This window comes from Zootoca vivipara, chromosome 11 (genome assembly GCF_965207765.1).
Source record: "Zootoca vivipara chromosome 11, rZooViv2.hap1.1, whole genome shotgun sequence".
NCBI lineage: Eukaryota > Metazoa > Chordata > Lepidosauria > Squamata > Lacertidae > Zootoca > Zootoca vivipara.
Window position 1 is genome coordinate 13,702,319 of NC_142594.1, and position 17,532 is coordinate 13,719,850.

The 17,532-nt window shown below is 41.6% G+C and overlaps 1 protein-coding gene across 4 annotated transcripts in view; it reads left to right on the forward strand.

Annotated features, from left to right (window-relative positions):
• Window positions 1-16,449, forward strand: part of ZNRF2 (zinc and ring finger 2) — a 60,206-nt gene extending 43,757 nt beyond the window's left edge. Inside the window, exons 3-6 of one of the 4 annotated variants that reach the window (XR_015946385.1) lie at window positions 6,991-7,063; window positions 12,045-12,150; window positions 12,680-12,762; window positions 15,033-16,449. Coding sequence is in view for 2 of the 4 variants with exons in the window: in XM_035128888.3 (XP_034984779.1) it covers window positions 12,045-12,150; window positions 12,680-12,737 (164 nt within the window). In the remaining 2 variants the exon portion in view is untranslated. The remainder of the gene's footprint in view (window positions 1-6,990; window positions 7,064-12,044; window positions 12,151-12,679; window positions 12,763-15,032) is intronic. The other 3 variants (XR_015946384.1, XM_035128888.3, XM_035128889.3) reach the window with 3 other exon arrangements.
• Window positions 16,450-17,532: the final 1,083 nt, after the last annotated feature.

A 17,532-nucleotide genomic window follows, 5' to 3' on the forward strand; every position in this document is an offset into this window, starting at 1 on the left:
GTGTTTCTGTTTTCATATAACTGTATCTAATCTCTAGACTCTAAGGCAGACTTCAGCCATCATGCAGACTAAAGTACAGTATTACAAATATGTAATTGGGCAATACTGCATATTTATTATTTGGGTGAGTGACCCCTGACCTTGCTGCCCTGCATTCCAATGACACTTGCTTCTTCCACTGTTTGCTAACCCTAGTTTCTGTCTTGCAGTGTAATAACTCTTAAATTTGGTTTCACCATAATCATGTAACCAGTTTTTAAAATTGCACCTTTATAGGGTGATATCCCAGCTCCTGCCCACCTAGCAGTTCGAAAGCACATCAAAAGTGCAAGTAGATAAATAGGGACCGCTCCGGCGGGAAGGTAAACAGCGTTTCTGTGTGCTGCTCTGGTTCGCCAGAAGCAGCTTTGTCATGCTGGCCACATGACCCGGAAGCTGTCTGCGGACAAATGCTGGCTCCCTCGGCCTATAGAGCGAGATGAGTGCCACAACCCTAGAGTCGGACAGGACTGGACCTGGTGGTCAGGGGCCCCTTTACCTTTACCTTTATTCAACTACAGTGGTGCCTCGCTAGACGAATTTAATTCATTCCACGGGTCAATTCTTATAACGAAAAATTCATCTAGCGAATCCCATAGGAATGCATTGAAATTTCTTTTCTTTTCTTTTTTGCCCATAGGAATGCATTAATTGAATTTCAATGCATTCCTATGGGAAACCACGATTCGCTAGATGAATTTTTCACAAAACGAATTCGTCTAGCGAGGCAACATCCACTCGAAAATCAGTTTGTTAAGCGAAAAATTCATCTTACAGGGCGTTCGTCTGGCGAGGCACCACTGTATGTTTTATTCAGAGTAAACCCACTGAAATTAATGGGCATTGTGTTCATTAATTTCACTGGGTCTACTCAAAGTTGAATACCACTGGAGTATTTGGGAAAGCATTATCTAGGTGCCAGCCATTGTAGGGACAAATGCAGCTAAAGGTTACACAGATCTGAAAAGCAATGGGGTTGGTGTAGTTAAGTTTAGGCAAAAGTGCTAGGAATCTGAAGATAAAATAGAGGAATAAGCAGAATGCAATATGGAATGGAATATGGAAAAACCCCCAGGAAAAGACTTCTCATTAGCAAGGGTATGAGTGTTTATGGCAAATAATGCAGCTGCATAGGTGACTTGAAAGTTGACTTTGGTTATTTGTGTATTCGCACAAATATCAGCATTAAAAAAATTTTTTAGGAGAAGGTGTGTTTACTATTACTGCCAGCAATTTTTAGATACCTAAAGACTGAAGGGGCATCTTTCTTTTCTTTTGAGAGGAATTTGGGGGGAAAGGGGGGCCACGGGTGGAGCTGTGGTCTAAACCACAGAGCCTAGGGCTTGCCGATCAGAAGGTTGGCAGTTTGAATCCCTTTCTGTGCGCTGCTCTGGTTCACCAGAAGCAGCTTAGTCATGCTGGCCACATGACCCGGAAGCATGACCCAAACGCCAGCTCCCTCGGCCTATAGAGCGAGATGAGCACCCTAACCCCAGAGTCATCCTCGACTGGACCCTAACGGTCAGGGGTACCTTTACCTTTTAGGGGAAAAATATGCAGCATACACTGGGGGCCATTTGGACACTTAAGACACCCACTTTGTAAACTTCTGTGGACTGTTCCAAAGTGAAATTTTAAGATAATTGTAAGAGACAACATGCAGGGAGTAAAGCAATAAAATCAAAATGGGATTTGATCTGTTGACTTTATTCTAAGAAATAATTCTTCTTATTTCTAGATTGTTCATAGGTATACAAAGGATCTTTTTAAATGCATGAGACCAAGGATGGCCAAATTGCTAGCCTTGGTGTTGACTTCCCGAATCTGTAAAACAGCATTGCAAGACCGAAGAAGCTTGTATAGGATAAATCATATGCCATCTGTGTGATTTATGGATAATTTCTGTGCAATGTTGTAATAATCTTCTAATGCTTTCCTGGTGCAAAATATCTAACAAATTTGTTGTTGTTCTGGCCTGAAATGGATATTTAGCCATCTGCGTTGGAGATGTTTCTACATCTACACAATAAAAGCCAGGGGAGCTGGTCTGGTCTGTTAAGACTATTCCACGCAGGAATAGTAAAACAGTTGTATTAGAATTAACTGGAAAACCACAAGCTTGCACAAGTACATTGTGGTTTTGGTTGGTACCAGTAAAGCTTTTGGTTTACTAACCCTAGATAGAATCCCACACATTAAGCAAATAATAAGCCCTTGAGGGGAAAGGGTGTAGAGCTTTTGCACGTGTAGATTTACAATACAGTATGGGTACATTTTCTTATGAGAAAATGCACAAGGATTGTTTTCTGTACCTCGTGATTCTGCTGGATAAGAACTACCTGGAATGTCCTACACTTAACCAGTTTTCTGACTTTAAAGGTCATTCCGAGGATGTCATAAATTGTGTCTGCAACTGCTGCAGTCTTATGACTGCTAGGAACTGTACCTGAGGGCAAACCCTAAGCCTTATCTTTCACTATGTTTATGGAGTAATTTTATTTCATTGACTATATAAGCATCTCACAAGAGACCACAATTATTTTATTGATGTAGCTCTTTGAATCAATAAAAGCACTTTTCTTTTTCAGGGTTTCTCTGTCCTTATGACTGTATTTTGTAGGTTTGCAGTTGTTATACCTTACATTGCAGCCCTATGTATGTCTGTTCAGAAATCTGCTTAATGGGGCTTACTCCCAGTTAAGTGTGTATCAGATTACAGCTTTAATCAGCATTAGTCATAATTGGAGCAGACCTATTGAAAGCAATAGGTTTAAGTCTGTTGCTTTCAAAGGGTCTATCTGTGAGTTTTTGGTATACTGTTAACTAAAGTGTTTTGGTTTTTTAAAAATAAAAATAAAAAAAAATCCTAAAGCTGTAATTGATCTCCCACAATGTAGATTTTGTTTGAAAGGTGATGTGGTATAAGTCAGTAGCGAAGGAAATTCTTGACTTCAGCATTTTCTGTAACAGCTTAGACACCAGATAGGGTTGCAATTTATGCCTGCCTCAGTCTTTTCCAGGGTTGCGACTCTGTAACAGAGTTACACATACAGGAATGATCTTTTCTATTTCAGATGAAAATATAGTAGTGTTATTATACCTGTTTTTGTTTTTATTTTTTAAATAAATTTTTATTGCAGGAAGTGGTGTGTATGTGTTGCTGGTTTGATTATGTTAAAATTCACGTAGGAATTTCTGAACTATTGAGAAGGATTTTTGATTGAAAAGTGCTTGCTGCGCCAAGACGCAAAATTGTGACATTGTTTAACATTGAAGCTTATTTCATACAGTGTTGATGGTTTACATTTTGAACACTAGAAACACCCAGTGTTTCCATAATTTGCATAACAGTATCATCTTACTTACAGGGGTTTAAGCTAATGTGTTAATCTTACCTTTGAAATGCTTATCTAATGGCCCTGGTTGCATCCTGTTGAGGAATTATGTACAAAATGTTAGGCTGAGAGATATAATGGAATATAGAACCTAGCATCCACAATAACAATGGAAGAGGTGCCTGAACAGTTGTGTACACATGCAACTCAACGGGAGTGGTCTCCTAATGGAGGTGGCTATGCAGGTTTTTACCATAGCAAGTCTACATTCAAATACCTCAGAACTTGCAGGATTACAGCTATTCCTATTGGTACCCATTTTCAACAAAACAACTTCAAAGGGAGGCTCCTTTGTGAATTTTTTAAACTACAGTGGTACCTCTAGTTACGAACTTAATTCATTCCAGAGGTCCGTTCTTAATCTGAAACTGTTCTTAACTAGAGGCGTGCTTTCACTAATGGGGCCTCTTGTGGCTGCTGCGCCGCCGGCACACGATTTCCGTTCTCATCCTGGGGCAAAGTTCTCAACTCGAGGTAACTCTTCCAGGTTAGCGGAGTTTGTAACCTGAGGTGTTTGCAACTCGAGGTACCACTGTTAACAACTTTTTTGTGGCACCTTGCATTTTACTTGGGTGACAAGTGGCATTCCTTTTCCTCTTCTAAGTCTGCCCTGTAGCAGCTTTATTTCTGGCTTCAACTCTGTGGAACTTTTATTTCACTGGATGGGTATTGTAGACTGAAACACCTGGTGTAAATCCTTTACTTGTGAGTCAGAACAGAGGCAGTTCTACACAAAAACATGTAGATATATATAGTTGTCAGTAGGTTTCCAACAGAGGGTGCTTATGTCTATAATGTTTTTCCACGGTAGTGTCTAGGAAATTACATGCTGATAAACTGGTTCAGGCTCACAATGACGGTAAGTTGAATTCTTAGTAGAATTTCACAAGTGTCTCCTTTCCATTAGTCAATGTGAGCCTGGACCAGTTCAATGGGCACTCTGGTGCTACTGCTTTCGTTTTATTTAATCACCTTCCTCACACATACCTCAAGGTGATATACAAAATACAATAAGCAAATCCTAAGCAGGCAGAGAGCTTTCCATCCTCCTGCAAAGCTTCCTTGAACAAAAATATATTCAATAGCTTCCAGAAAGTACAGTGTGCGTTTGTCATATAATGCGACAGGAATACCGCTCTACAAACCTGGTGTAGCCTGTTCCAGGTTACTGTGGAGTGGGCTTCTGATATCTTTGGAACTTGAAGGAGAAGCTCTCCTGAAGTCAGCAGCGACCCACTTAGTATATATGGCATGAGGTTGTCTCTCAAGTAACCTGGTCCTGAGTTGTAAAGGATCTTATAGTGGCAATGCCTTGAATTTGATCCATTAGCAGAGTGGCAGTCGGTGAAAATCCTACAACCCAGGTTTTATGTCCTGGCAGCAGTTTGCCCCCACAAGCCACCCATATTCTGCAACAGATGAAGCAAAGTCCAGACCCAGGAGAGCCCCCCCCCATGTACCCCCATTTGTTGGAAACCTACTGAATATCACACACACATGCCACTATCTTCCACTACTGCAGTTGCTCATTATTCCCCCTTATATCAAGGAGCCCCACACGTGGCTATGAGGGACATGGATGTCATGGACATTGGGGTAGAACTGGACTAGCTAGCATGGATCCCTTGTGCATGTTTTCAGTGCTTTTGGTTTCCTGTAAACACCCCCAAAATCTTTTCTCTAGGAGATTCAGAACACCCCGGTGTCGGTATCTTAGTGGTTAGGACTCTGAATGTGGGTGCTGCCTTAGCCTCTGCCTTCGTAGCTACTTCCCCTCACAGATGTATATTGACTCTGTTTCCGTGCAACGCTAAATCAAACCATGACTTGGTGCAGGCTCCCAGAGAGGAGATTGTAGCTCGCAGCTGCTTTGCTCTTCCTCTGGTCTCGCTGCTCTGAACCAAGCCACAGTTTGGTTTAGTGCATTGTCTGAAGCCAGGCACGTGATTTGTCTTGCTCTAGGCAAGCCACAAGTTGTAAACCAAGAACAAATCTTGGCTACAGCTCATGACAAACCACTAGCCTGGGCTCAGATGACATACTAAGCCAAACTTTGGTGTAACTCTCACAGTGAAGACAGCTATGACATCTGAGGACATCTGCCTACCAAATGACAGTGAAGAGGGGTTATTTCAAACTACAAAAACTTGTTCTGCAAGTACCCTGGTTTGTCTATAAGGTGCTAGAACTATTTTGCCCTGAATCAGCCCAATGATGTGTGCAGCTCAGTACTGTCTAACCTGGCTGGCCCTCCAAGGTCTAAGGTAGATACATTATTCAGACCTGCCTGGACCCTTAATTGGAGATGCTAAGGGTTGAATTTTGGTCTTCATGTACACAAACCATTTTTCTTTTGTGAAGTGATTTAGTGCTTTATTTGTTGAGGTCTAAAACTTTCAGGGCAGTCATATGTCTTTTATATTGGTATTCCCGTCTTCATCGTGCTTCTTGCTCTATGTAAGCACTCAGAATGGGTAAACATCCTTAGAAAAATGGTTACATGAAGCATTGGCCATCTCCTGGAGTCCACCCTACTCTGCTCTCCATGTGTTTGCTGCCAATGTCTTCTTGGATGCTTATAGAGGTCCCTCAAATGAAAACATAAGATCCTAACTTAGGGTCATTCAATTGAAAGGCAAGAATAAATAACTCACTTGGGAGGTAGGGTTCTACAGGTACACATGCCAACAAAGAGAGGTTGAGGCAAGCATGATCGCATTAACTCATCACAATCCCGTGACTTACCAGGAAGAAAATGCATTGTTAACAGCCATATTGAAGTCTTGCTAAATGTGTAAAATAAAGTTACAGACAGGTCTGAAGCTTGTCCTTCGTTAGGAGTAAAATCAAAACATCCAGAGCTTCTTGCCATAGCTTGGTTGGAGACAGAATGCTGCTGAATTCCCGTTGTTGGAAATTTCAGGAGGAGAGAGCGTTCTTTTGTTTGGGTCCTGCTTGTCGGCTTCCGATAGGTATCACTTTGGCACTCTGAGAACAGGCTGCTGGACTGGAAGGGCCATTTTCCTGTTTCAGCAGGCTCTTATTATATTCTTCCGTATGTTATAACTTTCATTAGGCTAGGCCACCTGCATTGTTTTACATTTTACTAATGTATCAGATTTTAAGATTGGTTTGATCATTGTCAAATTATATTTGTATGAAATCAACTTGGCATATAAGATCTTTGCTTAATTTACCAGTATCAGTGACTGCAGTACGTAATTAACAAAAAAAAAAAAAGCCAAGCTTTCTCACTAATTTTAAACACACTTTATTAAGCGTCTTTCTGTTCTTTGCATGCAATAGAGTTCTGCTTTGAGGACTTAAGCACTTGAGTCCATTGCTACTTGCCCTGGCTTGTAAAATAAGCACAAAGGAGATGAAGTTTGGAGGGGGGATCAAAATGTCAAGGACTAAAAAAATCTACATGTTATGGAAATTAGAAGTGTCTCTACAACTTAAGGCAACTGTCACTGGCCAAGGAATAGCATTTTATTCTCAGCAGCTTCTGTACTATTACTAAAATAAAATCTATTATCACTCTTGATTTTTCTAGGGGAGTGCACATTGTGTGCTGCTTTTGTGATGGTCTGCTATCATTGAGGGTTCAAGAACAAAAAAGTATTCAGGTAACATGCCTGATCTTTCATCAGTCAAGTTGTAGTGCTTGTCTGTCTCCTTCCCTCCCCCCTTTCCACCCCCATTTCCACTGAAACAGATGAATTGTTTTGGATGCTTCATCTGAATGGCAAATATTTCTGTTATGAAGCTGAAGCAGAGCATGGAATCCTGTTGGATGCTTTCATTAAAACCAATATGTATTGCAGATAACAGGCTTTTGTTTTGCTGTCTGCTTTACTCATGCTGCCTTGACCTACATTAGTATAGACGTTTACTAAGAAGAGCTTTTTATTTTGCATTTTGGGTGCATGAAAGCTACTGATTCCAGACTTGATATAAATGTCTACAATGTCACTGACGCACAAGCAGCATTTACCGGTAATTGATTGGCCTTTAAGTAGCTATCTCCTATAAAATCTTTACATACCCAACTACTAAATATCAAAGCATATAATAAGTTATGCCTAACTAGCCTCCACAGTAAGCAGCTGAACCTGAAGTTGGTTTGAGCAAGGCCAGGACAGATGTAGGAGAGAACTCTGGGGTTTCTATTTCTTTATCATAGATCTTGCTATAAGCAAGAGTGTGACTAAGTGCTGTCTGCACAGTTTGGATTGCCTTGTGGCAGCAGGTAGTGATATCATGGCAGTTACGGAAACCTCCACAGCAGTACAAATCGGTTTGCTCCAAGGTTCATGTATGACTTCGTTCTCTCTGTGTGTCATGTTCTCTTTGCATTTATCATGCCACACTGGTGATAAACCAGGGATGGTTGGGTTTGTGCTCAGAATCCTGGCATTGATTCACTCCAAGCAGTTGCTTCAGATATAGTTTCTCTGTACGTCAGCGTTATGGTGACAACATTTGCTATGCAGAAGTGGACTGAGGAGAGCCTTGTGGTATGTGAGTCTTAGCTTATCTGGCCGCCGTGGAGACAGTAAAGTAGACTTGTGGAAATGGCTCTTTGTGGGAAAGTCTGTAAATGCATTAGGCGCTTACATCAATTTGATCTGAAACAAGACTTGAATTTTAAAGTTGCTTCTAAAAATTATGCCTTCAGAACAGTGGATTGTGCAAGCTCAAAGCCTGCCAGGGGTGAGGCTCAGAGGTGATTGGGGATTGGACAGAATATATTTAGAGAAGATGCCATTAAAGTGCCAAGTGAATCAATTGGTAAAACAAAGTGAGCTTCTTCATAGTGTAGGCATAAGACACTTAGGCCTCGCTGTCCAAGCCAATCAGGTTTCCCTTGGTTTTTAAGTATCCCACAAAAGCTTGGAGTTCATGCCCTGCCAACAGGCTGGATCGCAGTAATTTTAGATTAAGGGGGTGGGGAACCTTTTTGACCCGGTGGACCAGATTTTTATGTCTCCATCCTCGCAGACCAACTTTGCCAGGCCAATAGCCAAACAACTGGCTGTTGGGTGCTTGGGAAATGCTGTGCAAAGCACATCGCAAGCGCTGTGTTTCCCAAGAGTTGAGCAAAGGGCCAGAAAAGCTGCTTTCTGCAGGTATCGGCTGCACAATCAAGTTTCCCCATGGGAAGTTAGATTGCGCAGACATTCCAGCCACATCTGTACCCATGAGCATGATAGGCGTGGTTTAGGAAAACAGCTTAGTTGGCTAATTTGGGATGTAGGCCAAATTTTGCCTGCTGTCTGGTGGTTCCTTACCCCTGCTTTAGTGTTAGATGAGCTCGGGCAAGCACAAGTGAACTGTCAGGGTTGTGTGCTCCTTCTCCTATAGGGCCTGGGTTACTTTGGCAGAGTATAGCTATGCTTTAATTAAGCCCAGCCTTACTGTGTATTCAAACAAAGAATCTAATTACAGTTGTACCTTGGAAGTCGAACGGAATCCGTTCCGGAAGTCCGTTCAACTTCCAAAACATTTGGAAACCAAAGCACAGCTCCTGATTGACTGCAGGAAGCTCCTGCAGCCAATCAGAAGCCACGGAAGCACCGTCGAACGTTTGGCTTACAAAAATAGTTCGCAAACCGGAACAGTCACTTCAGTGTTTGCGACGTTCGGGAGCCAAAACGGTCGAGTACTAAGCTGTTCAAAAAACAAGGTGCGACTGTATTCTAATAAGCTAACTTGGTTTCAAGTTGGCATATTATAAAACTTACCAAAGTGTATGTTTAAACCAGGATCCTACCAACTAAAATGAAATGCTGCCAAAATCATTTTCTTAGCCATTTGGGAAGAGGAGTACAGAATGGAGCATGTAAGCCCAGTACTTGGTTTGGGCCCATTCAGCTATGTTGACATAGTGCTAAATTGTAAATACATGTGAATGTAGTCCATGTTTTAATTATTGACTAGAAACAGAAGGTTCATAAAACCATGCCAGTGTAGGTAGAAATTGTTTCTTATAAACTGAGGACATTTTAACTTGACCAGCTTCTGCAAATACTTCATACTGTGGAAACAGAAAGATCTGTTACCTTTCATGTAGCATACTGAAATTGCCTGAAAAGTATTTCATAAAGATTTCACAGGAATTTTATGCATGGTATAATACATAAGAATTTGTTTCAAGCCCTAGTTCTGTGGAGAGATTTAGCAATTCTGATTTTTCTTTTAGAGTTGTATCTCAACACTGAGAGATCAGTTTATAGTAAATGTTGACATTAATTCGAAGGATTCATCACAGAATTGTTGTCACATTGGTATTACAGCTTTCTCACCTACAAAAATATCCCCGTTTGGGGGATCATTGTATCCACTACTAGTAGTAAATTACTGAGAAAATGCTCAGTTTGGGTGGGAGGATCCCCTTCTTGGCTGTTTTTGTCTGGGCAAATAGAGAGCATGCTCAAAAAGTTATTCAGTTAATATCTTAAAAACTTACTCTTCCACTAGTTGAGAAGTTGTAAACTTCCAGTTTCTGCTTCTTCAGTGGAGCAGTGAAAATCTTTCAGGGAAGAAAACCATTTAAGGTATCTGTGCGCCACCATTCATAACTGTAACGGAGGGGTCGGGCAGAAGCCGACCACCTCCCTTACAGCAAGGTGTCTGGAAGGAGGGGGGCTCCACTGAGATAGAAGAAGACAGAGAGAAGCTGGGAAGCAGAGGGCGCCGGGGCTCTGACAGCATCAGAGAGTCAGTCCTGCTGCCAAGGACAGCAGGCAGGGAGGGGAAAGAGAGTTAGGACGACTCCAGCGGAGGGCAAGCCAAGGGGCGTCCCTTCAAGTTCCTACCAGAACTCAGGAGGTTTGCATCACGCAAGTGCAGGGAAAGGAGAGGTGGAGCTCCAAGACTGTTATGCTGGCAAAGATCCCGGAAGCAGGCATTGGGTGAATCTGGAGACAGTAGCTAGACGTGATGATATGAGGCTCTGCTGCACTGTAAATAATATGCACAATAAAAATCCAAAAGACACGGAGGTCTGAGGTGTCGTTACTCTGGAGTAGCCAGTAAACCCCCCCCCCCGTGACAATAACCTACAGTACTTTGAAATTAAATTATGGTGTGTTGTCACATGCCTTTGTTTTTACACCATCAGAACTCATTTTCACTCCACAAAGTGAGATGCCTCCAAATTCTGGAGCTGATTTTGAACTTCTAATCAAGTGGAAATGGACATGGATCGCAAGGGGAAAGGGAGGGTCACACTGGTTCTGGAATATCCTTGTTATTTTGATATAGCAGGCATAGATTTATCCACCCCTAGCTTGCAAAGGCAGAAGGCAAGGCCAATCCACTTCTTGTAAGAGACAGTTTCTTGGTGCAACATACCCGAATAGGCACTCAGCACAACTTAATCCAAAATTGGCAATGCTGTGCAGAATTTAAACCTCTTTCACATTCATCAGCTGCTTCGAAAGCCTGGCAGGTGGTGCCTGTGGAACACTGCTTTCCAGGTTCAGTGCAGGAGTAGTGGTTGGCTCTGGCAAACCTCTGCCAGTTTGAGCGAAATCTGGTGAGGTAAAGCTACAGAAATCAAGCACATGGGCTTATTTTGCAGAAATTCTGCCTCAGGTTTTGTCCAACCCTATGTCATCTGGAAACCATATTGCACAACTTGCAATCTGGAAGCAAATGAGTGTATCTAGTGTTGTGTTAATGTTTAATTGCCTTTTATGATCACCACTTCAGCAGTAGGGATGTATAGACTCTAGTATGTCAGAGGTGCATCTTTTCCATGTTCAGGCTTCAGGTGATAAAGGTCTCTGTTCTGTAAGGAGGTATATACTATAAATATTGATATCTGAATTATGGGGAAGGCTGAGAGAGTGTTTATATTATTTTCTGTCTATATCTGAGTTCAAATATATTTTATACCAGGCACCCCCAAACTGCAGCCCTCCAGATGTTTTGGCCTACAACTCCCATGATCCCTAGCTAACAGGACCAGTGGTCAGGGATGATGGGAATTGTAGTCCAAAACATCTGGAGGGCCGAAGTTTGAGGATGCCTGTTTTATACCATCATAAATACCTCATTTTCCAAGTGTGGATCCTTAGTAGCCAAATGGGTACCATCAATTTAGAACATGAAGGTTGGTAGGCTTGGGGAGAAACCCCCAAGCAACACACACACACACACACACACACAAAAGCTTTGGAAGAAATCCCTAATAGGTGGGAAACCCCAAAAGAGCCTGTGAGGACCAAGCATGCTTAGTGGTCTAGTGTCTAACTGTTTGAGGGTGGAAAACTGGGAGGGCATGGGATGCATTGGAGTTTACTGGAAGAGGGCATGGCTCCCTGGCTGGCTGGAAAGCTTTGATGCAGGTCTTTCTTGTTGTTTTCTACCTGCACAAACATGTGAGGTATTGTAATCGTTAGCCCTATATTCCAATAGCTTGTTTCACAACAGTATTTCATTAGACGAAATCAAACCACAGTATGATTTGATTTTGTGAATGTTAACTTCATTGAATGTTAAATGTGATAGATCTCATCTTTCTTGCCATTTCTTTAAAGGATATTGTCAATACTGGGAATGATTTTTTTTGTCTCTGTTGTGTTTTGTCTGTGTCTGTAGAGGATGTGCTGAGTAAAGATGCTGGGGAGTGTGCAATATGCCTGGAAGAGCTGCAGCAAGGGGATACAATAGCACGATTGCCTTGTCTATGCATATATCATAAAGGGTAAGTACATGCGAAACAGAATTCAGCAGCTGTGACTTGGAATCATAGAATTGTGGAGTTGACAGGGACCCAAAGGGTCATCTAGTTCAACCTCCTGCAATGCAAGAAACTCAACTAAAGTATCCATGGCAGGTGGCCATCCAACCTCTGCTTAGAAACCTCCAAGGAAGGAGAGTCCACAACCTCCGAGGGGAATTTGTTCCACTTAACCATTAATTCACTGAAATTATTTTAAAAGGTTTGCATTTAAAAACTGTTAAAAATGAGATTTGACAAGGTGGAATTTCTGGAGCTTATCCTCTCAGCATATTTACTTCTCCTGTTAATTGTTTTTCTTTTGAAATCTTACTTCACAGTATGCAAGGACCCTCAAAAAGATGCCTTTATTGAGGTTTTCCAGTATACTGTATAGCTTTTTAATTGATTAATCAATTGCAAGTGTGTTAACTGATGGAAAAGCCATTTCTGCTGTTTCCGTGGAGCTGACTAATAAGCAAAATAATTCTCTCTCTCTCGCTCTCTCTCACAGATGCATAGACGAATGGTTTGAAGTAAACAGATCTTGTCCTGAGCATCCCTCAGATTAACGTCAGAGTTTCCTGTTTTGTGTAGGTAACTACTGTCATATAGGTTGCTGTCCCCAAAGACCAATATATAAAGCTGAGTAGCTTTCAATATCTTGCTGTAGCACAACGTGAGTTCTAGTGCTCCAATAACCTTTTGCTCCAGCTACTTTTCCTAATGGTACATTGGCACAATAACTTCTGGGATTGGACACAGTTGTTAAATGTATTTGATTCTTGTACATGCCACTGTCACTGATCCTGTCACTGATGATGGGGATGAATGCTGAATCCTTGCAGCCTGAACCACCTGCTTCCTATTCTTGCCATGGGGATTTTTGTGTCAAGAAATTCCTGCCTCAACTCGATAAACCACCTTTGTTACTACTTTATCCAATTCTGCCTGAGCCATCTTACCATTCTGGGCAGCAGTGGTGGCCCAAGACATTTTGCTGCCTGAAGTGGCATATAAATAAAAGGCGGCCCTGCTATGGCAAACACTTTATAAAGGCATTATCTGCACCATTCAGACACCAGTTCTTACCCTGTGTGTTCCCAGATGTAGCACTTAGCATCTTGGTGCCTAATGCTTAGTATTGACAGTGGTAGGCTGTTTTCACTAGGCATTCACCAATGGCATGCCCTTTGTAGACCAGCAATCGGTGCCATTTGAGATGCTCTTTAAATATTTGTCTCTTAGCATTTTCAGTTCTGACTTGCTGGAACTAGACATGTTACTATTCAGTAACATCTTTTTAATGACTTTCTCCCGACAAGGAAAAAATATTGTGTGTCATATTTCAGGCATTTTTTAAAAAAACATGAAAACCACAACTCTGTTAGAGCAGGGTAGAAGGGGCAGCAATGCTTTCTAAACTTCTTGTTTTTAAATGCCTGCTGGCATTTGTGTCAAGTTATTTGAGTTGGTGCACAATACAAATAACTCGCAGGTACCAGGAAGGCTTTCCTCTCCACACGCACCCTGAACAGCAGCCCTCACATGCTGTATCAAAAATTGCTCTTGAAGCATGATTAATTTTTCAGAATTTTTTGTGTGTGTCCCACAATGAATGTCTGTTTAATGGAAATGCAAAGTGAAAAGTCTCACTGTGCCCATAGTGTTACTCCTTGATTGTTAATCATCAAAGCCTTGATCAAAGAAGGCCCTTTCTTTTTCCTTTCTCCCCCCCCCCCTTTTATACTATTTACCAGGTTTCATCTACTATTTCTGCATTCTTCAGTCATCTTAGAAACCACAATACAGATGTGTTGGGAGAGGGGAGGAGTTATGGCGCTGAATCATGGGTACCGCTACTTAAAAATACTCCCTGTGCCTCAAGCCATTTCTGTTGTTAACAAGTTAATACCGTATTGAAGTACTAGTGCATTGTGACAAAAGGTGGCGGCGGCAATTGTGGCTCAATTCACACATAATGCTAAGCCAAACTATGGCTTGGCATGAACAAGCAAGCATGCAGGTGCATGTTTAGAAAATCACAGCCTCTTTGCTCTTCAGCCAGTCCTGCTGCTGCTGTACTTCCAGAAGGTGAACCATGGTTTGGCTTAGCTATATGTGCAAGCCCAGGCTTGTAGTTGGTCTTGGTCCAAACAAACCATGAACGGTAAGCTGAGAGCTAACTGGTTACACCTTGTGTTTGCTTGGATCAAGACAAACTACAAGTCTGGGCTCACATATAGCACTAACATGGCAGCTGCTGGACCAGCCGGAGGGACAAATTTGCTAAATTTGCACCAACTCATTTGGGCAGAATTCGGCTTGGTCATTACTTGCAGAGCAGGTTTCTCTCCTGCCCTCTCCTGCTTAGGTAGTCCAAGAACAAAAGAAGAAGTTTTCATGCCCAAATGAGTTATGGAGCTCACTACTTTTTGGCCAAGCCCAGAGACATCATATGGGCTCTGAGAAAATCGTGGGCAATAGTGGGAAGAATTTGCATGGCTGCTTCCCTCTTATTTTTCCTTCCTCCCGCCATCACGTGAAACGCAGAAGGGTTTGGCTTCCTGTTGCTCTGTATGTAGAACGGGGGTACCACATCTTGGTGGTAAATTATGGGAAATGCCAAGAGGAAAGGATTCCTTCTCAAAATCCCCAATACAACACTGTTACAGGATAAATACAAGTGAATAGTTTTCTCGGTATCAGCTGGTGCTTATGGCTATTTATACGCACAAGGGCAATTTATTTTTAAGTGGTGTCCAGAGAGACTCATACTTTCTCCCCCCGCCCCCCAAAACTGCTGTTTATAGAACACACTCCACTTCCAAGAAAGTTAACTTCCTTCTCTGTGAATTTCTTTCTAGTCTCTCACACTGATCATCACATGTAAAGGATTTGGCGTTCCATCTTCAGATGCCGATGTGAGCCCAGACTTCTGTTTACTTTGTACCAGAAAGTTAAGAGGGAGATGGAACATGACACGGGACAAATGATGCGAAGCTGGAAGCTCAGTGCACAGACACTCAGCCTAAAGGAGACACAGGGATTCTTGAAAATGCTGCACATCCTGGAAAAGTCCTTTTCCCACAGACTTTATGGACAACATTTTGTATCTACAGGCCAAAGTTGCTAACTTTCATTTTAATTTTAATTTTTTTTAAAGAAAACTGTCTACAGAAGCAGTTTGTTCTCACAATCTTTCTTCAATGGAAGCTGTGTGCTCCGGATCAAGACTCTGGGACATTGTACAAGGAAAATGCCATTTTGGAGTTGGAATCCGCCCCACTCCCACTGTGTACCATGAGCTTGGGATTGGGGGTAAAGACAATCTATGAAGTACATACAGTTAAGCAGTGTGAACTTCCTCATGAAATTTTGCACCCTTTATGCTGTTCACATTTTTTCTGTGAAAGAATGCAACATTCCTTGACTTAGGTTTTTGTTTTGTTTTTTAAGTAAAGCTTTGCCAGTGTGCAGCCCAAAGAGCAAAATGTAATCAAGGGAGATCATTAATTGACGTCGTTGATCAGGCTATAGAGTTAATTGAAATCCGCATACTGTACTGTGTTCATTTCTAATTTATACTAAAATTCACCTTTACTGCTTGTGGATATCAATGCAGCAGCAAAACTAAAAAAAAGAAAAGAGAGAGCATAATTTAGCAGCTATGCAATATTTTTTTAAAAAATTATAGGGAAATAAGAATTACCATCTCTCAAGTGCTGCCAGTTAAGGTAATTTAACGGGTATTTTTTAAACATGTTTCAGGTAGTTATTTTCTTGTACTACTTTAATCTCCAGCCTGTTTCTCTCTAGCTGAGTAGTCAGAAAGGCAGACAAAGTGAGGCATTTCATGGGGATGGGACCTGGATTGACTTTTGTGTGGTTTTTTTAATTATTATTCAAGGTTGTCTCAGTGGCAGATCATAGTAGTTCATGTTCAGTGCTGTTAGCCAGGCTTTTGACAGTAGCTATAATTCTGTACGCAGTTGCTCATCCTTCATCCCATTGATATAAATGGGTTTAAACATACATAACTGTGAGCATAGGTTGGAAGGAACCACCTCTATTTCTTGAACCAATAGAACTTTACACTACTGTGGCTTACCATAAATTGAAAAATGAGGGGTATGGGATAGGGCAAGGAAGAAGCTCACTAAGTAAAATTGTGAGCTGTTAATAATATATCTGTTTCCACAAAAAGGGACCCATTTTGGAAGCTGTTAATAGTACCTTGTAAAGTTTGTAACAAAAGCGTTGAATAAAGGTGATTGACACTTTTCACATGTTTATATAGCAAGAAACAAGATGTATTTCACATTATTTCGTTCTTAAGAATTAAATGAAGCTTCTGTTAATACCCCCCCCCAAAAAAGTGGCAAATGGAGAAGGGTTAAGTAGCCCACTTCTATGTCTGCCCTGCAAATGTCTCCCTCACCCCACTTTGCACCTTCAAGGCCAACCTGTCCTTGCCACCCAATACCTACTTCTGTCAAATGAAAGGAAGCAATATGGTGGTTTCTTGTAGCTTTAGGATTTTGGATAGAGAGAAAAGAGCGTGGAATGGAGTTTTATTAGCCTGTAGGCAGCCTGTTACTCCTTTCTGGTATCTCAAGTTCTTTTTACCTTCTGACAGTAAAGACTTGCATTCATTGGCTCTAAATTATGTATCCATCTCATGTAACAGCACTGTATTGTACCATTCAGGGACTTTCCCTCCTTTTGAACTTAAATCAGATTTTTCTGCTGCAGCTGTTGGGATTCAATGATTTTTTTCCAGGGATCATCACTGCTGGTACCAGATGCTGAGGTTGGGACAATATAAGCAAGGCAGTAATTTAAATGTAAATGTACTTCTGATTTTCTGCACTAACTTTTCATTCTCCACCTTTCCCAGTGTCCTGTTGGTACTTTACATTTTTAAATGTACATGTAACACTGGTATACAGGAGCTCTTAGGAGGAAGAGTTAATCAATGTACAGTGGAACCTCTGGTTAAGAACTTAATTCGTTCCGGAGGTCCGTTCTTAACCTGAAACTGTTCTTAACCTGAGATACCACTTTAGCTAATTGGGGCTCCTGCTGCCGCCGCTCCGCCAGAGCACAAATTCTGTTCTCATCTTCAAGCAAAGTTCTTAACCCAAGGTACTATTTCTGAGTTAGCGGAGTCTGTAACCTGAAGCATTTGTAACCTGAAGCGTCTGTAACCCGAGGTACCACTGTACCTATTCATAGATCAGGGAGCCAGGATTGGCTGTGACTCTTGAGCAACCTGGAGTTTGATTCCATGTAATTTGTAAATGGCCCTGGAATGTGAATATTTCAGACTGGGCACTTTTCAATTGGGTTTCTTCACATGTCTAT